Source organism: Rosa rugosa, chromosome 6 (genome assembly GCF_958449725.1).
Source record: "Rosa rugosa chromosome 6, drRosRugo1.1, whole genome shotgun sequence".
NCBI lineage: Eukaryota > Viridiplantae > Streptophyta > Magnoliopsida > Rosales > Rosaceae > Rosa > Rosa rugosa.
This window is the reverse complement of record NC_084825.1, coordinates 29,101,139-29,120,715: the sequence shown is the minus strand read 5'-3', so window position 1 is coordinate 29,120,715 and position 19,577 is coordinate 29,101,139. Positions and strand designations below refer to the sequence as shown.

General features: G+C 38.1%; 2 protein-coding genes across 4 annotated transcripts; one reads left to right on the top strand and one right to left on the bottom strand.

Moving 5' to 3' along the window:
- Nucleotides 1-586: 586 nt before the first annotated feature.
- Nucleotides 587-5,406, top strand: LOC133714981 (uncharacterized). 3 transcript variants are annotated; one of them, XM_062141274.1, is made up of 14 exons: nucleotides 587-799; nucleotides 950-1,059; nucleotides 1,153-1,346; nucleotides 1,599-1,671; nucleotides 1,890-1,964; nucleotides 2,048-2,158; nucleotides 2,269-2,314; nucleotides 2,606-2,699; nucleotides 3,272-3,374; nucleotides 3,472-3,567; nucleotides 3,697-3,729; nucleotides 4,391-4,508; nucleotides 4,858-4,942; nucleotides 5,063-5,406. In XM_062141274.1, the coding sequence occupies exons 2-14, from the start codon at nucleotides 970-972 to the stop codon at nucleotides 5,187-5,189; spliced, it is 1,245 nt and encodes a 414-aa protein (XP_061997258.1). In that variant the 5' UTR covers nucleotides 587-799; nucleotides 950-969; the 3' UTR covers nucleotides 5,190-5,406. The 3 variants fall into 3 exon arrangements, with proteins under 3 accessions (XP_061997258.1, XP_061997257.1, XP_061997256.1); XM_062141273.1 differs by having other exon boundaries at nucleotides 917-1,059; XM_062141272.1 differs by having other exon boundaries at nucleotides 588-799; nucleotides 956-1,059.
- Nucleotides 5,407-6,302: 896 nt separating this feature from the next.
- On the bottom strand, nucleotides 6,303-11,916 carry LOC133715879 (disease resistance protein RUN1-like). Its single transcript, XM_062142569.1, has 7 exons — nucleotides 11,296-11,916; nucleotides 9,841-10,936; nucleotides 9,441-9,743; nucleotides 7,950-8,816; nucleotides 7,224-7,863; nucleotides 6,832-7,038; nucleotides 6,303-6,705 (listed from the first exon to the last, which is right to left on the bottom strand). Exons 1-7 carry the CDS (start codon nucleotides 11,808-11,810, stop codon nucleotides 6,509-6,511), a joined length of 3,825 nt encoding a protein of 1,274 aa, XP_061998553.1. The 5' UTR covers nucleotides 11,811-11,916; the 3' UTR covers nucleotides 6,303-6,508.
- Nucleotides 11,917-19,577: the final 7,661 nt, after the last annotated feature.

The window sequence follows — 19,577 nt, the reverse complement described above, 5'->3', positions numbered from 1 at the left end:
TATAGCACTCATCAATCTATCTAAAAAGGAAGATATGCATTACTACTAGAAAAGTGTGAATTAATGCTATAAAAATTAAGCAAGTTTGTAGCATCAATTTACACTTAGTTTTTATTATTATTTTTTTTTATTACAATGGGTTCGTAGCATCTAATTCTCGCCATCAGCTACAAATCTGCCCTAATAAGAAGTCATCTATGCGATGCAAAGTCCAACAAACTACGCTCGATCCTTCAATTCCAATTTTAGTGCTCGCCGAGGGATATCAACATTGGAGATAGAATTGTCAACAACTCTCTGGAGAACTCCACATAGAAGAGCCAAAAATCTCTTCATATAATGATTTATGAAGAGCCAAAAATCTCTTCATATAATGATTTATGTTGTAGAATGAACAGAGGCAAGACAAGAGACATAAAGATAATGGAGAAAATGAGAGTGTCTATTCCATTAACATGAAGCTGTCCCAATTTTCCCTAACCAGGCAGAAGCAAACAGGCCCAAAAGGGAAAACGCATATAGCAGCCAGCAGGCCCTCCTAGTCAAAAGCCCAAACAAACGGGTAGTGCCAGAAGAAGAGAAAAAAAAAAAAAAAAAAAAACAGAATCACAGGTAGCAGAGCCGCTACACGAGTCGTGGTTAAACCCTCAAAACCCCACGCACTTGCTTCTCTGACCTCTCAACTCTCTCGCCGTCTTTCACCTTCAAAGCCTCACTCTTCCTCTCTATTTGATTTGTTCAAGCACTCTATTGCTCTACCAAGGCAATCACCTGTTTTGGTTTCTGAACAAGACACAAGGTAAGCTCAATTATTTTCGGAGTTCATAAATTCCTGGCCTTTAATCTTTGAAGTGGAGTTGTATGCGTGAAGCTAAATGCTTTAGGGCACTAATTGTGTAGATACCCAATTTTATAGGAATCGATTGCGTGTGTAACCTAGTGTTTGAAGTTGCAGGGGGCTCAGAAGTAATGGGAAAGCCTTCAAAGCGGTCGAGAAAGGCGCCTGAAAGTGACAGTGATTTTGAGGACGATGGTGATTTGGATAGCCATGAGCTAAATGTTAGTTTAATTTCTGTAGATTATTTTCGGGTTTTCGTATTCATTTGATTTTATTTTGGTGGGTATGTTGTTAATTGATAGTTTGTATTGTAGATGGAGGAAGAAGAGGATGAATTTGAGGACGAGGAGGATGAAAAATCTGGTAATGAAGAAGAATCCGGTAGCGGAGAAGAAGAGGATGAAGAAGAGGGGGAGGAGGAAGAAGATGGGGGAGGAGAAAATGGTAATAAAGATGCTGAGATGGAAGACCTTGAGAAACAATACATGGATATTCGTCACAAAGAGCAGTAAGATATATGCTTCACCAGTCTTTTCTTTTTTGCTTTAGGATTAAGATGTAGATTCTGTTGCAATGTGTGACTTAATGTGGTAGTGGTTAGTTGCATTGGTGTTTAGTCTCAAACTTTCAAACTACTAGGAGAAGACATGTTAATATGTCAGTTGTCGATAAAGAAAATGGAAAGTGCATATATCTGAGCTGATATATGGAGTTGATCTTCTTCATTTTCATTCATTTTTGTTGGATTCTTTTTGTTCAGAGATATTCTCAAGAATCTAAAGCATCACAAGGGTGAAGATCTTCTTAAAGGTCAAGCACTGAAGAACCAAAAGGTGTGTTGTTTGTAGAAAATGGTTAATAATATTTGTGACACATAGACACAATTCTTCATTGATGTAACCAGAAAAATTATTGCTTATTGTTTAAAGTATTTGGCAAATGGCTTTTAGATTGTTAACTGTTGGATGCCATTTTAGTTCTCATTGGAGAAAATTATTACCTGCTTCTTGTTCATTTTGATTTTAATAAAATCTTGCTTTTTTGTCTGAAGGCTATCTGGGACAAAACTCTTGAGTTCAGATTCTTGCTTCAGAAAGCATTCTCAAGTTCAAATAGATTACCACAGGTTTGTTGTAGCAGGCTAATTTTTTCATATTCTTCTAGCTCTGTGCATTATGGTCATACGTCATACCTAATTGTTGTCTGCAGGAGCCAGTTAGGTCTCTGTTCTGTGGATCACATGAGGATGTGAATGCAGCATATTCCGATCTAGTTACATCATCAAAGAAAACTTTGAATTCTCTTCTGGAACTGCAAGAGGTATGGTTAGCTTGTAGTAATATCATAAGTTTTTATACATTTTCATAATTTGTTTAATATTTTCATATGTCTGTACCACTTGTCTCATCATGCTAAGCTTGTTGTTACAGGCTTTGGTTGAAAAGAACCCATCTATCACACAAGATGCAACAACTGGTATGTATAGACGAGAAACTATTATATTACATTACTTTGTTATTCAGATTGATCTTAGGCTAAACCCTGGTTTAACCGAATACTAATATCTGCTGGTTGGACTAAAAATGTCAACCCAGAAATCCTGCTAGCTCGAATTGTTATAAATACTAGCTTGAAAGTCAAGTCAAACTTGGTTTTTGGGTTAGCTCGGTTTAATTGATAGTCCTAGTTACTATTTTGAGTTTTTCATTAATTTCATACTGCATATGTACATGTACTGCTTGCCCTAATGTGTTTCCTGTTCTAAAGGTAACTCTGGACGATGTAAGCATTCAGAACCATCTAAGAACATTGGTGTTGATGGTGATGAGGATTGGTCAAGGATTTCTATCTGGCTTTCAAGGTACTCAATTCATATTCTAAATTTTGCTCCCTTGAACTTTAACTACACTTGTTGATATTTTGAGTTTTGACTCTTTGCCAAATACTCTCAAATCTGATCCATCTAAAGCAGTAAAATTAGCTTTTGGTCACAGTTTTGTGTTGAAGTTTCTCGTAATTAGTAGATTCTAAATCTTATTAGTATTGTTGCTTTTCAGTTCCCCAGTATACACCATTATTCTTTAGAGTTAATACACCATCTATTTATAGTATTATACTATGAAGTTTCCTGTAACTATAACAGATGGAACGAGAGGATATTCCTCTAGCAATTAAAATTGGTTGATTTTCTTAACAATTCCAATTACAGTACTAAAAAGTAGATTTGTAAGCTTTCAAAATGAGCCAGCAGTGGAACATAATGCCTATCTATATCTTTATTGTTGTAAAACATTTAGAATCAATATGCTACTCTTGGCTGTTCTCCTATCAAAAAATATATTTGTTCATGCTCAAACACTTCTTTTATCCTTTGCATTAAAATCTTCTAATTCTGACTTGAGCTAACTAAGACCTTTCTGCTGCATTTTATAGAATAGCTACTTTCAGAAATAAAGAAATTGACAAATGGCAAACGAGGGCACAGGTCAACACAGGTGCTGCTTCTATTAAAGGCCGATTACAAGCTTTTAATCAGGTTGGACCCTATGATTGACTCATGCCGTGCTTATAAGTGACTTGTGACCATGCTTTGCCAAATGTTTGACAGCATTCATTTCCTTTTCCAATTGCAGAGTATTAGCCAACAAGTTGCTGCCTATATGAGAGATCCAAGCAGAATGGTTAGGCAGATGCAGATGAGGCGATCAGCAGTTGGTGTATTTGGGACTGTAAGATGTTAAATCTCCCTTTAAATTGGAAATAGTGAATCCTCTATGACAGACTTGCACTTCATACTTCATTTAATGAGATAACTTCCCTTAATTATGTACATCTACTGATACCTGACATATTGGCAGGTTCTTAAGGGGAAGGATACTCCGAAGGGAGAGGTGATTTATTCTACTGCATATAATTTACTTAATTCAACTACGTGCTACTTTCAAAACCCATCCTGTATGTGAATTACATCGCAAATAATGACCCTTATATTACCTTGTGTTATTTTGATTTGCAAGCAAGTTGAAAATCCAATGTTTGGGATGGAGCCAGATTATAAAACTGATATATCTTGCCTGAAGTCTTATAAAAAAAATAATGTTTTGACTTTTTTGGGTCACTTATAGTGTTTGTTTCTGGATGGCCCCGATGTTGATTTTTTCTTTCTTTCACCACTATATAGTGATGAATCATGCCCTCTTTGCATCAGGGCTGTTAGTTTTATACCCATCATGGGTCAACGTCATCAGATTCAATTCTATCTAGTATGTTTCAGTTTAATCATTTCAAACTGGCAAGTGGAAGTGTGGAACCTGTGAGAATTTTTATAATATTGTATTTAAAACAAGTCATTAGATAAACGTTAAACATTATTTTTCTGTTTAGGTCAATTGTCTTAAGAAAATGTATATCCAGTGCACATGATTTTTTGATTTGTTTTAGCTACAATTTGGTGACAGGGAAGTAAATTATGACCATACTGTTTTTAGATATTACGCAAAAGTGGGTGCCTATTTACACAAATTGGGTAATTATATTCCTTTAATCTGACAGGAATCGCAATCTGATGCTGCTGCCCAAGCTGATGGTGACCCTGAACTTTTGGATGACTCAGAGTTTTACCAGCAATTACTAAAAGAATTTTTTGAGACAATTGATCCAACATCTTCTGGTAATATCCTTGTAGCTTATATAATTATGCTTCTTAAACTGCTGCTTTAGATATGAAGAGTCGAGGGACATAGCTGTCTAACAACTTTAAAGTCAGTGACAACCAACTTTAAAGTGAGCGACATAGTCAGCGAGGATTTTCTGTATTTGTAGTGTGGAGATCATTGATCTGGCTGTTTCACTAAATTGTTTCTACTAGTGGGCTACTCGGTTACTGCCTCTTGTTTTCAAGTTCTTAAAACTTTCCAAAATGGAGCACGATAGCATAGTACCTCCAAATATTTAATTACCGATTATTCTTTTCAGCATAATATTCAATGATATTGATCTTGACTATTTGTAATCCACAGAGACGGCCTTTTATTCACTGAAAAAGATGCAGTCTAAGAAGAGGAAGATTGTTGATAGGCGAGCCTCAAAGAGTCGTAAGATAAGGTAAATGTAGATTTTTGCGTTTCATGTGGGAAATTGCTGCAGTTTTGTTTTGGAATTTTGTATTATTCACTGAGCATATTAGACCAGACTATTGAAGATTGCTGCTATTGTGCTTCGCAGGTATAATGTTCATGAGAAGATTGTAAATTTCATGGCTCCAGAGCCTAGGGTTCTTCCTCCAATGTTCCCTGACCTCACTTGTTTGTTCGGAATGAAGAACTCAAAACCAGCTTCTGTAGTGCAGTAGTGGTAATCCATGCATGGCTGAGCAAGCTTTATAGTCCTTCCCTACACCGAAGGCTCTTACATCTTCTTGTTATTTAACTGATTTGATATCATATTTAAGCTCATATGTTCTGTAATCTACAAAAATTTTGCAATGTCAGCCATGTTTTTTTTTTTTTGGAAACATACATAACAAGAAAAGAGGAAGTTCCTGGTGCATTTCTAAGCTTTTTACTTTATGGACATTGCCAACCTATATTTATGAAAGATTGGAAACAAGTACTGCAGGTTATGATGGAATCAGATTAAATCATGGGTTCATCATCCGGCCTATAGATTTAGCGAGTTTTAGAGAGCAAAAGAAAAAAAAAAAAGGAAAAGAAAATTTTCATTCTATAAAATGAACGTTATTGTTGGTTGGGTTTTTGAGTTGGAAGATAAGGTTATATATATCAATCTGTCATTAGATGAACTTAATATTAACTTCGCACCTTGAAATTAAGCCAACATTTTCTTTGCTTGGAGTTGGGCCTATGTGGCTCTATCAGTATGGATTTTGAATGTAAAGTTTAAAATGAGCAGGATTTTGAATGTACAGTTTAAAGTGAGCAGCATTTTCTTCTTTCTGACTCTTGTTGGGGGATGTTGGAAAAACTTTTGTAATCATTCTCGTTGTATCCTTCGTTTCTTAATGTTCTTATTTGATAAAAAAAAAAAAATCAGATTATGAAGTTGAATGATTATCGACTTTAAATGTACGCAAAAAAGTTGAAGCACATACATATCAGTGATATCATTAATCCGTTCTGCAGTTCACACATCTTGTTTTGTTTTGTTTTGTTTTTTATTTTATTTTTGAAAGGTACATCTTTATTTTTGATCTCTGCAAATCCATTTTAAACAATGGAATAATACATTTGTTGTGCTATGCAGTCTGTATTTTAGGTTCATTTAATAATTTAGTTAATTAAAAAAAATAGTTCAACGTACTAAAGCGTCTGGAGCATCTAGAAAGCTATTTTGTCTCGAGCATAGTTCAAATTTTCAGTTCCGATCTTGCTTGACATTTCTAGTGCTCAAGACATCTATTTTAGTTTGTTTCATGAAACACCAAAGGTACTCTAAATTTTGGGGGTCAAAGGGGAATTATCAAATGTGATCTAGCATTTAGCTTCACATAAATTTTTAGTGAGAAAGCCAGATTCTGGTTTTCTTCCCCTACTGTTATAAAGCATATTGATATCCAAAGATCTCACTACCAGAGATTACCTGTACATAACTCAAAAGGAGCTGAGAGAGCTAGAAGGTACCGACAAGAAATTTTGAACACGTACAATACATTCATGTAGGTACCAAAATGGACGACATGGATCTCTCTCTACCTGAGAAAGAGAAGAGCCAGTGAACAGATACAGAGAGAATAAAGAAGACAGCGGCAATGATGAGCACCTTCCGCATTCTGAGTCCCAGTGCGCCGTTGTTACTGCCATCAGTACTGGCTGCTGCTCCAAGTGTTTGATCTTCATCCTGTTCTTCTTCTTCATTGTCGTAATTAAAAGCATATAGGTAAAGAAAATTAGAGGAAGACAATCAATATGGATGTACATGTTTCATGGCGCAATTTCAAATAGAGTATACTTTAAATGCTTTGTTGTCTAACACACCTGGATTAGTGATAGCTTTAGATAGATTTGTGTCGACATCAGGGTCCTCAAAATGATGAGCGGCACTGATGGCAGCAGCAAGGATGACAGAGGCCATGATGAGCACCTTCCACTTTCTGAAACCCCGCTCGTGGTTGTTGCTGCTGGTCCTCATTGCTGATGCAGGAATAAGATCACCCTCTGCCTCTTCTTCATCTCCTTCTTTATCTAAAAAACACAAAAATAACAGGAAATGATCCCCCATGCCACCTTAAATTTAGAGGCAACATCTTTTTAATGGAAGTGAATCCATATGTCCATATAGATATGTTTACTATATGAGGCAGCTTTTAACACCTTGCATGAAAAAAATAGTTAAGTAAATCAGATGTGCGCAGTAACAAACAACACACCTTTATCTGCTTCCACTGTATGAGGTTCATAGGAGAGCAAGTATGGTCCTGGCAATGGCTCATTAGAGCTTGACATATCTCCACCAGTAGCACACGGATTACAATTAGCATTGGTGGTACTGTTGAGGTCGGTATACGTCTTCTCCTCTCGCTTCTCCTGTACAACCTGGATTCCCCACTCTTTTACCAGAAACGAAAATGTACTAAATTGTACCGAGAATGACACAGCCATTTGATCCCCACCTTTGACTTGATTCTTCATATTCCAATGGCTTAACCATATCATGTCTTCTCCCTTACCTGGAATAGCATGGAACACTGGTGCATAATGCCAGTTGTCATCGTTGCTCTCATTTTCGACTTTAATAGATACTGCACCCTTGTCACGTTCATTACTAGAGTAATAATTTTTGTCATCGGCATCATCAGAAATTGCATAGACAATGAAGATGTTAAAGCCTCGAATTCTAAGACCAGGAAGTGAAGGCAAAGGCACTATAAATGATATTGAGGAGGGTTCTTTACATTTATGGGTGAAATGGCCTGGAACCACATTCCCAGGAAGAAATGTGCTGAACATATCTATCTTTCTTGCATTTCCTTTGAAGTATGAGTCTGTACAATCATACTCATGCAGTCCCTATGTCATATATGGAAATATCAATACTTTTGGTCAACTCTTACATATGATCATGAGAAATGAGAAAGGGAAGGAGAGAGACGCACCTGGATTCCACCGTGATGAAATATTTCATAACCTTGAAATGGTTTACATATCCGAATGGTTGGCATGATATCGAAGTCCAAGTTTCTCAAGCCCAATAGGTTAAGCATTTCTACATCAACTCTTCCAATGGGTTCTAACTTATATTTGTATTCCCACTCAACTAGGCTGTGGTTCTTATCCCATTGGTATGGCGAATACTCGGCGCAAAAACGTGACTGATATGTTATTTTTACCAATGCTTTGCAATTATCCACACTCAACTCATCTCTTACTTTTGGTAGCTCAACAAGGGTTTCGAGGTTCAAACAGTAGGAAAAAGACAGTTCATCTAGCATTGTCAGTCCCTTGACGCAATTTGGTAGGCCACGAATTGGATTATCACTCAGAGTTAATCTTCTCAGTAAGGATAGGCTAGCGAAATCCACAGGAAAAGAATCATCAGAAAGATTGCATCCTTTGAGACTTAAAGATAGTAAAGAGCATGGTAAATAGCTCCCTAATTTGACCTCCCCACAGAGAGTGAATAATTGACTTATTGGAACTCTATCCAACTCAAGCACTTTCAGAGACTCCATGCTCCTGATCATCTCTACTGAAGAGTTGTTAAGATTTGAACAACCAGATATAATAAGTGTGTCAAGTAGCTTTAGCATACCAATGGTCTTTGGGAGCCTCCTAAGACTTTTGCAATCTTTCATATTCAAATAAACAAGTCTGCCTAGGTTTCCAATGGATTCATGGACATCAATCAAGCCTTCACACTCTATAAGGATCAGTTTCTCTAGATTGGGACAAAGAGAGAAGTCAACGGTTGCAATAAGGCCATGAGAATGGCTGAGATCAAGGATCTTCATGGATGGAAAACACTGTAAAGAAGAAAGAAAAGTAAGATAAAGAAAGTAGAAAATACTTGGGACCAAAGGAGATATCTATTAATTATTTAATTGTCCAGCATTACTATAGTTGATAATAGCAGTAGAATCCGACATCAGCATTCAACATCACATTCATAAGTCATAACTCATATCAGATCATGATATGGCAAAGCGCACCAACTCAGCAAGAGGAATCATTTCAAAAGAATCATTCAGAGATAAGAGTTATTGAGACAATGGACATGAGCAAAATGCAGAGACAATGGATATGAGAAAGTTGTGATTGAAGACCAAGGACATTGTGCATGCATGATGAACAGCCAAAATTGAATCAAATAACATCTGATGGACAAACCAATATAGATGTCACAATATGCAGGGTTTTGTACAACTATGCATTGTTGTCTGCATAGGAACCACTCATCCTTCATCAAGGCCTCAATCACTCTAGTATAAACACCATATACATGTAACTATCAGTGTGGAATTCAATATACAGAAAACTTTCATTCAATATTCTCTTGTTTATGTTTTTCATTATTTAAAACCCTAACAGATAGAGAAAAGTAAAAAGGAAAAATGGCCAAAGAGTAGAGTATATATGGTTACATATACCTTTGTTCCATTCAAGATTTCTCTCAAGCTGCTATACTGCATTTCCAGAACAACTACGTTCTCCAAATGAAAATCAATAGGTATGGAATCCAAAGGAAATGCAATCCAACACAACATTCTCAATTCTGTAGGAAATTCTTCATAGCATCCAGTGAGATGTACATGACTGAGCCGGAGTAGTTTTAGTTTGTGCATCCTTGCAAATGCACTGGTTTCCACGACAATATTGTTCGGAATAATTGGAGTAGTGACTCCAAGGTGCTTTTGCAAGTTTAATTCGAGACCTTCAATCGTTTTGGTACCCTAGTTTAAAAAGGGGAGAAAAAAATGAAAGATATAAGTTGCACAAGAAGGAATACATAAATACACATAAACAACAGAGTAAATTAATGTTGCTTACATTCTTTTCTCTTAATACTTTGATAGAGTCCTTGTGATGCCATAATCTACTACGTTTCCGAGGCTCCTCTGCTGCTAGGCGAACAATACCTCTTCCCATATCACGAATCATGTCATGCATCACCAGCTTGTTATTGGCACCAATTGCTACTAAGCATCTATCAATGAGATTTATGATGCCAATAGTTGTGTACAAGTCACATCCATCTAGTATTTCAACAGTGTAATCTTTGTCGTTTCCAATAAAGAAACAAGCAATGTGAAGGAACACTTCCTGGTCGTGTTTATCCAGTGCATCGTAACTCATTCTAAGTTTCTCCATGATTTCACTATTTGGAATAGCTTCCAACTTTCTTAGTGCACTCTCCCATACATCTATATTTTCCCTGAATAGAGAAGAACCCAAAACTTGAAGAGCTAAGGGAAGCCCTGCGCTGTGGCGTAAAAACATTTTAGTATGTTCCACGTAACCTTCAGTAGGGTGATCTTGTCGGAAAGCATGCCAACTGAAGAGCTTCAATGATTCATTTTCATTCAAAGCTCGGATATAATGCACATTAGTAACTCCCTGAGCCTTTAATAGCCTTGCACGCCTAGTTGTTATGATGATCTTACTTCCTGGAAAAAATCGATCCTGCATCATAACTAATGCATCGACTTGGCTCATATGATCTACATCATCGAGAATAAGAAGAACTCTTTTACAGCTTATGGCATCTTCAATCTTAACTCTTCCCTCGCTAGCATTTTGTATTTTCACTTCTCTTCCATTCAAAATATCATAAAGGAGCTGTTTTTGTATTTTAACTAGGCCATTAGTTTGTTCAGAGGTTTCTCTAATATTTTCAATGAAACTGCTTCCTTCAAATCTTCTGAAGTTTGAATTATAGACATGTTTTGCAACTGTTGTCTTCCCTATTCCAGGCATCCCAAAAATGACATGTATACCGACATCATTTGATCCATCTTGTATCCATTGATTAATTTTGTTGGCTCGAGAATGGATTCCAATAAGATTGAAGCCAACACTTAGTGGTGTACGACTAAGCTTGTCACCTATCTCTTTAACAATTGTTTTAATAAACTTCGATTCGTACCTAGAAAGTTAGGATATGCAAATGAAATTAAAGATTAGTCAAACAAGTCATGAATTAGTATAATCAAACCAAGAAGTTCAATGGAACATATCATCGTTCAACAATGGGGATGCATTATGAAGTATGAAGAGCACCAAAAAGTTTTAGGCAAATTATGCTAGACACTATTCTGCCAAAAATGAAAGAAAAGTTCCTAATCAATACTATTTGGCATTAAAAAAGAAAAGAAAAAATCCCAGATCTGATAGAGCTCCATATATACAAAATATCCATATATAAAAAAAGAAAATTTAAGTTTCTGACAATAAAACTAAATGAAAAAAATACACTTATATTTGAAAATGAAAATAATTAATTACCCGTCATCTTGGTTCCGTAAGACCATCCCTCCAAGATCTGCAACTTTCGTAAGTGCGTCCTTCCATTCTTTCACCTTGTCCGACGGTTGAGTCTTTTGGTGTCTGGCAAATGCCTCCCCAAAACTTCCGGTCTGCTTCCTCACTTGGGATGGTTCCACGTTGTAGAAGACTGGTAAAACTACATGATCTGAGGTCCTCTTGCGTTCAAGGATCATCAACAGCTCGTTAAGGCACCACCTGGAAGACGCGTAATCTTTTGAGAACACAATGACAGAACTTCGTGACTGTTGAATCGCTTTCTCAAGTCCCGGGTTAATATCTTCTCCTCTCTCGAGTTCATCGTCATCTAGGAAGGTGCGAAAGCCTTGGTCCTTAAAGGCTGTATAGAGGTGATCGGTAAAAGTTTTGCGAGTGTCTTGGCCCCTGAAACTCAAGAACACATGATACCTACTGGGAACAGGAGATGCAGTATTGGAAGATGAAGTTTTGTGGTGAGCTGCTCTAACATCGGCCATCGCTAACACCTTGTTTTGGTTTACTGATGAGCTCTGAGTGAGCTAGAGTGCTGTGGAAATTATTAAGGGTCTAAGTGGGTGGGTGTCTACGTATTATGTATATAGAAAGCGCGCAGCTGATGAATGGCCCAATATATTATGAAAAGATAATCCAAGTATACGTCTCGAAAAGAATTTTAGCATAAAGAACCCTTTATTGTAGTCAACAATGACCGGCGGTAACAGTGAGCTAGGTAAGGTACCATTGGCTCCTCTAGAATCGTTCACCATTATTTTGAGGTAACATATATATAATAATGATGATATATATCATGTTTTCTTTGGTCTGGGCAGGAAGGAGGTTGTTCTTTATAAACAACATAGTCACCACCATTGCCCAAAAAAAAAAAAAACAACATAGTCACCCCACGTGCTTCACCCTAAGCTAGGTCTTCTTTTCATCTTTCGTCGAGCGGTGTCACCTTGACGGCGATGGCATCCTGCATCATTTGGAGTGTGATCGATGGGGTCGAACGGGCCTTTTCTATTTCACTCCGTTTATTTAACTTTGAGGTTTTTAGACGTTAGTGTTTAGTTTTCTTCCCCCTAGCTATGCTCAAACGACTGGAGATGTCTACGTGCCTAAACCTTTTGAATAGAAGTTGAAATGAATGTTTTCTTCTCAGAAAAAAAAAAGAATTAAGAAAAGAAAGAGATATGTTTTCTTTGTTTGCATCTTGGACTATGAGGAGTAACCTCTCCCCATTACTAGATTTTCTTCTTCCTTTTAGGGAAGATTAATCTTTTGATTATTCTTTTGTTGACAACAGCTCGTAGCAGGTTTGGTACAACGACCAAAAGACAGAATACTTGTTGGAGGTGCCTTGGACATATACAGAAAGGCAAGACAGCAGTCGGAAATATTTCTATGCGATCGAGTACGCAAGAATCCAATTATTTAGAAAAATTAATTCCTTTGCCAAGAGTTCCAACTTTTTCTTATCTTCATTACTAAAGCATTATTATTGAACAATATATCATACCCCCTTACCGCCTCACTCGCTCCAACCAAACGTTTCAGATAGAGTTTTTTTTATCACAGCGACATTTTGTCCGAGGCGTCGACCATGTAGGATTCATGTAATGGCCTCCCTTGCATGTGATGTCCAGCATATTGAGGGTGGCGCTCCACGCTACTCTCGGCTTCTAGCTAGTAGTACAGTACGTGATTTCCTTTTTTTTTTTTTTTTGAAAAGAAGGCAAAGCCAATATATTGATCAAAAGCCAGAATGATCCTTACATACCCTTCCGCTGCCATCTAAGACAGACAAGAAGATGTGTTAGTACCTACAGTGGTACATAGAAACTAGGTCACTCATTTGACATTGAATACATCGTAGACATAGCGGGATCCCCCTTTGGTACTATGCCGGAGGCGCTAGAAAAACTAGAAGGATCCGGCCTCCCCAACCTAACTCTGAATAAGTGAATCTAGTCGCTTAGAGACCTCAATTGGTGTACAACTAGAGACACTGAGACTTAAGTCGACAAGACCAAGATCCAATACTAAACTAGATTGAAAAAAATCCACTAGACTGCCCCAGAAAAAGGCCTATAGAAAATTATTGTACTTAGACAAAATTAACATAGAGATGGGCCTGGGTAAAAACCCTAGCCCACCATAATCAGTGCAAGGCAAATCCAAAGAGAAGCCCACCCAAAGCCCAACAGGCCCGACAGGGTCCAGGCCCAACCTTCTCTCCAAACACGCTGACCAGCCTCACCAGTTCCAGCTTTGCTCCTCCGACCATGCCGCTCCTGCACCGCCATGATCCGCCGCCATGATTCAACCGCCACGACCCAATCACCCCCGGAGCAGTGCCGCCACACCAAGCATCACCACATCTCGCCCCAGTCCAGCACCTGTGATCCACGCCGCCGCAGAAAGCTAACGTTCCCCGAAGGTCGTCGATCCAGGAAGCAGCAAAGCGAGTCCTGATCCGTCATAGCCACTGTTTGGACCCAAAATGAACATTTTGGCCTGACAATGCATGTGTTGGAGAAATTGGAGCCAAACATTTTGGCACGCCCAGTGGGACAAGGTTAGAATTTTTTTTCTCTTGAAGACATTCAACCACCGGGCTTCAAAACAAACATTTTGGCACGCCCAGTGGGACAACATCAGAGTCTTTTCTCTTGAAGCACATTCAACCACCGGGCTTCAAAACAAACATTTTGGCACGCCCAGTGGGACAAGGTTAGAATTTTTTTTTCTCTTGAAGACATTCAACCACCGGGCTTCAAAACAAACATTTTGGCACGCCCAGTGGGACTACACCAGAGTCTTTTTATGTTCACCATCATTGGGATGCCAGAGGAAATTCTTTACCAAAAGAAATTCCTGAAGTCATGGCGACGATAGAAGGCTATGTGCCCATTCCCATTCCAGAGAATGCGAGCATAGAAGAGCGGCTTGATATCCTTCAAAAGAATTCTACCGCATACCATGAGAATCTGAGTAAAGCTCTCGCGGAGGACCGTCGACGGCTCGATGAGTTCACGATTCCAGAACCTGCTCGCGAAGAGGTCATTTCTGAGACTAACTTGCCTATAGGTGGCAATCAACGTAAGGGTCTCACTGTTGAGTCACAGCCTTACACAGAGGTTGTGCATGGAGAAGACGGTCCACAAGAATGTTTTTCTGACAATGAAATTGTCTCTGAACATATAGCTAATTTCTCCACTGATCAAGCCAAATACGTGGCCACTGATCAGATGCATGGGGGGCAAGATATGGCCCATGATCATCCCTTTGATCAAAAGAAGCAAGTTCATGATCATTTTAATTGTGACTCTGCTACTGGACGTCATGGGGAAGGTGATCAAAATCAGGACCAACTTAATTATCAATTAAGTTGTGGCCTACAGAAGCCAATCTGTGGCCTACAGAAGCCAATTCATGTTTTACAAAGAATGTTTTATCAATTGATCCTCTTGTGTACCCTTTTTCCACCAGATGGGTGGATAGCCTTTCATACCAGGCTCGTGGAGCCTGCTTTAAACCATACAAGGCTTTCTTGAGTCTATAAACATGATTCAGATTATGTGGATCTTTGAAACCTTGAGGTTGTTCCACATAGACTTCTTCCTGCAACACACCATTCAGAAAGGCAGTTTTGACATCCATTTGAAACAGTTTGAATCTTAGGTGACAAGCAACAGACAAAAGCAATCTCACTGATTCTAATCTTGCAACAGGGGCAAAAGTTTCATCAAAATCGAGACCTTCAATATGTGAATAACCTTGTGCCACTAGTCTAGCTTTGTTTCTGATTACATTCCCTTTTTCATCACTTTTATTTCTGAAAATCCACTTAGTGCCTATTATATTACAGTTTCTAGGTCTTGGTACCAAGTACCACACATCATTCCTAGTGAATTGATTTAATTCTTCCTGCATAGCACTAATCCAATCATCATCTAGTAGAGCTTCCTTGATATTCTTTGGTTCAATTAGGGAAACAAACCCACACTGAGATATGACATTCATCGCTATTTGATTTTCTGTGATAAAACAAAGTAAAGCATTACCTCGACTTACCTCATCTACACTTACCTGTGGAGCAGTTTGGCTTCTGGTTTTGAGACCATCTGAGATTTGTCCAAGAATATCTTGACGAGAATGATCTTTTTGGACTTGCTTGAACCCTCTTTTCACTTGAGGAGCTGGCTCGAAGATGTTGTCAGCATTTTCTTCGTGTTCATCAGTAGTTGATGTGTCTTATGATTCTGACCTGAGAGTAGGTGATGTTTCTGAAAAAGTTTCCTCCTGTCTAATGTAGTAATCATCAATGGATACGTTAATAGATTCCATAACAATCCTAGTTCGTTTGTTATAGACTCTATATGCCCGACTATTAATAAAATATCCAAGGAAGATACCATCATCGCTTCGAGCATCAAATTTTCCGAGTTGCTCTCGATCTCTCAATATGTAGCAAGGGCTTCCGAACACACGAAGGTGGTTTATGTTTGGTTTCTTACCTTTCCACAGCTCATAAGCTGTTTGGTCAGTTCAAGGTCTCAAAAAGACTCTATTGATGGTGTAACATGCAGTACTGATTGCCTCAGCCCAGAAGTTCGAGCTTAGACCAGCAGAATGCAGCATTACCCTTGCCATGTCTAACAGCACTCTATTTTTGCCCTCAACTATTCCATTTTGCTGTGGAGTGATCGGGGCTGAAAACTCATGGGAAACACCTAACTCATGAAAGTAGTTAGCAAAAGCAGCATTTTTAAACTCAGTTCCATTATATGACCTTACTCTTACTAAGCACATGTTTGTGGACTGTTTTTCAATTGTCATTCTTTGGTTTAAACCCTTGAATGATTCAAAAGTTTCAGCTTTGTCTTTTAGGAAAGTAACCCAAGTGTACCTGGAGAAGTCATCAACTATCACAAGTATGTATTTCTTACCTTCAATGCTTTCTGTTTGAGCTGGTCCCATAAGGTCCATATGCAGCAGTTCCAATACTCTTGTGGTAGTGGCAGAGTTTATTGTTTTATGAGGAGATCTGGCTTGCTTTCCGGTTTTGCATCCTCCACATATCTTGTCGGTCTTACCACTTAGTGCTGGTAGACCTCTGACACACTGCTTAGTGGATAATTTGAGTAGATCCTGATAGTTTACATGTCCCAATCTCCTGTGCCATATTTCGAAGGTTTCTTCGGCAGATCTCACAGACAAGCAATCCTGTACATTTAGAGGTTCATTAGATTGAATGTGATAACAATTATCTGAAGATCTCTTACCTCTCATAATATTTTCTCCCTTTTTATCAAGAATCACACATCTTTGCTTGTTGAACCAAACATCCTCATAATCATCAGCCAAGTGACTGACACTTATTAGATTGGCAGTTAAACCCTCAACATACAAAATATTTTTTAGATTAGGAATTCCAGGAGTATTGACTGTTCCTCGTGCAAGAATTTTGGCTTTTCTTCCATCACCAAAGGTAACTGAACCAATAGTGCTTTCATCTTCGAACGAGGTGAACCAAGCTTTATCTCCAGTCATGTGTCTGGAGCAACCACTGTCCACATACCAGAAATCCTTTCGCTTGTCTGCCAATGCAGTGAGTGCTACCAAGCAGGTTGCCTCAATATATGTTGAAGGATTATCTGTACTTACACTTGTCATGAGACAGATATCACTAATAGAGTCAGTAGAATCAGAGTGATTAGAACGATGATTATTCACATCTTTTCTAATCCAGACAGGTTTATCTCTATTTTGCATGTTTGCTTTAGTAATTTGTTGATAAGCTCTTTCTGCTCTTTAAGCTCACAATGTAAAGATTTTACAGATAGCTTTTCCTCACCAGATGGAATTGACTTATGTCTCTCATCACATCTCGGTCTGATATGTCCTAATTTACCACAGTAATGACATGTAGGAATAAAAGACTTAAAAGTTGAGTACCTGTTATGATCAGTCGGAAGCATCTGATTCATCCTTACCTGAGTGACATTCTGAGAAGGTTTTGGTTCCTTGTCAACCCTTGTGATAGTGTCCTTGATGACTTGGGTGATTGGATCACTTTTCTCCACTTCTGAATTGGACTCTCTCACAAAGTGTGTACCTTTGGAGCTTTCTCCAGAATATCCAAGTCCGAATGTATCATGGTGGGCTTTTCCGGAGCTGAACAACCTAGATGCTGTTGCAGAGCTTATCTCAAACTTTGTGAACTTCTCTTGAGTGGACTTCAGCTCTTCCTGCAATGATTCATTTTCAGTTAGCAGATTTAAGTTTAGAGCATGTTGTCCTTTTACCTCAACTTCAAGAAACTTGATTTTGTTTTTCAGTTCAGCACATTGTATCTTCCAGGTCTGGGAACTTTTGTCACTTTGTGAGTTCTGCAGCTCTTCTATGAGTTTGTTCCTTTCTTGTTCCCAAGTGTTTTGAGAAGTCCTCCATATAAGCTCCAACTTCTCATTCTTAGCCTTCAGCATCACAATTTCATCTTCCAAACCTGCATTTTTGATTAATGTGGCTTTTGACGCTTTATAGAGTTGTTTGCAGCGGACATTAGTCTCATCATCTGAGAATTCTTCATCACTTTCAGATTCAAGTGAAAGAGACAACACGAAGGCAACATTTTTGACCTCCTGATGTTCATCATCACTCCATGTCGAGAGGAGGGATTTATTGTTGCTATTTCCATGCTTCCTGTTACCACAATCAGTAGAAATATGGCCATAGCCACCACATTCATAGCATTTTATTTTTCCAGATTTATTTGTTCTAAAATTCCCTTTAACGTTGTTATCATTGTTAACAAAATTTTGAGAGGAGGATTTATTTTTAAGGAACTTTTTGAACTCTTTGGTCAGAAGAGCAAGATCAAGTGGTTCATCTTCCTCTTCTTTCCCTTTCACAGCCTTGAAAGCCACACCTTTGGATTTCTTTTCTGGTTTTAGTCTTAGTTCATAAGTTTTTAGATTTCCAATGAGTTCATCCAAAGGGTATTCATCAATGTCAAAAGAATCCTCAATATATACTAGTGACTTTAGAGTGAAACTTTTCTGGTAAGGCTCTAAGTATTTTCTTGACAACCTTATCTTCATCAAAAGGGGCACCTAGACTACGACATTGACCAGTAATCTTTAGAATTCTACCATGGAAGTCATCCACAGTTTCATCATCCCCCATGGTCATAGTTTCAAATTCATATATCAGACCTTGTAGTTTTTGTGCACGTACCTTTTTGTTTCCTTCATATGTAGTCTGCAGCAGATCCCAAGCTTGTTTTGCAGTGTCACAGTGACTAATCCTCAGCTTTTCACGTTCAGAGAGAGCAGTGAAAATGCTATTTTTTGCTTTGAAGTCAGCTTGAAGATCACGTACTTCTATGTCAGTCCAGTCCTTCCGTGGCTTAGGAATAGAGACTGATGAGCCCTCACCTTTAGCTGGAATTATTGGTGTCTTCCAGCCATTTTCCACAATGTTCCATACATGTTCATCTTGCGCATACAAGTATGATTTCATGTATATCTTCCATTCAGTGTACTTTTCACATCCTCCATCAAACCATGGAGGACCATTAACAGATCCACCAGCAGCCCTATCTTGATGTTGTTCCATCGTCCCTGCGATCTACTAGAATATTCTAGAACCCGCTCTGATGCCAAATGAAAATACCAAAGAGAACAATATTGTGCTATAATCAATAGAACAACTTAACTAAGAAATCACTATATTAAGAAGGACACATAAATTGCTAACGCAGTGTAAACCTCTCCACTGAGGAAACTTCACTGCGTGGCTTTTAACGTAGCCAACACGAAAAATCAATCCAATATGAATCAAATGAGTTTACAGTATACAAGTTGTGTTGTTCATAACAAACACATTCACTTAACAACATTCACTTAGCAACAAATGCTAACTTGATTTATAACTGATCTAACGTTTGCTTGATTATCAATCTATCAACACTAATCAATCAACTGATCTTCCTTGTTCTCAACGTCTCACTGATCTTTGAGAATGAATTATGAACGTGATAGAATATGCAAGAGAAACATGGAACAAGTAATGAGAGTTTTCAGAAAATGGTTTTAACAAAACCTAATGGTTCAAGAGTGAACAATTTTATGCATGAAAAACCTCTGCTTCTAGTATCAGTTTCGAAACCTTTTATAAGGGAGGAAAACTCCCCCTCAAACAAATCTTTTCTTTAATCATCAAATAAGATAAATATAGAAAGATGTCAAAACTGAAAT

Excerpts from the sequence above, each read along its gene's own strand:
- LOC133714981 (XM_062141274.1), top strand. The coding sequence starts at position 970 with ATGGGAAAGCCTTCAAAGCGGTCGAGAAAGGCGCCTGAAAGTGACAGT. Across the intron at positions 2,159-2,268 it reads CTCTTCTGGAACTGCAAGAG|GCTTTGGTTGAAAAGAACCC; the intron begins GTATGGTTAGCT and ends TTGTTGTTACAG. Across the intron at positions 2,700-3,271 it reads ATTTCTATCTGGCTTTCAAG|AATAGCTACTTTCAGAAATA; the intron begins GTACTCAATTCA and ends TGCATTTTATAG.
- LOC133715879 (XM_062142569.1), bottom strand. The coding sequence starts at position 11,810 with ATGGCCGATGTTAGAGCAGCTCACCACAAAACTTCATCTTCCAATACT. Across the intron at positions 9,744-9,840 it reads AAGTATTAAGAGAAAAGAAT|GGTACCAAAACGATTGAAGG; the intron begins GTAAGCAACATT and ends TTTTTAAACTAG. Across the intron at positions 6,706-6,831 it reads TAAAGCTATCACTAATCCAG|AAGAAGAACAGGATGAAGAT; the intron begins GTGTGTTAGACA and ends ACGACAATGAAG.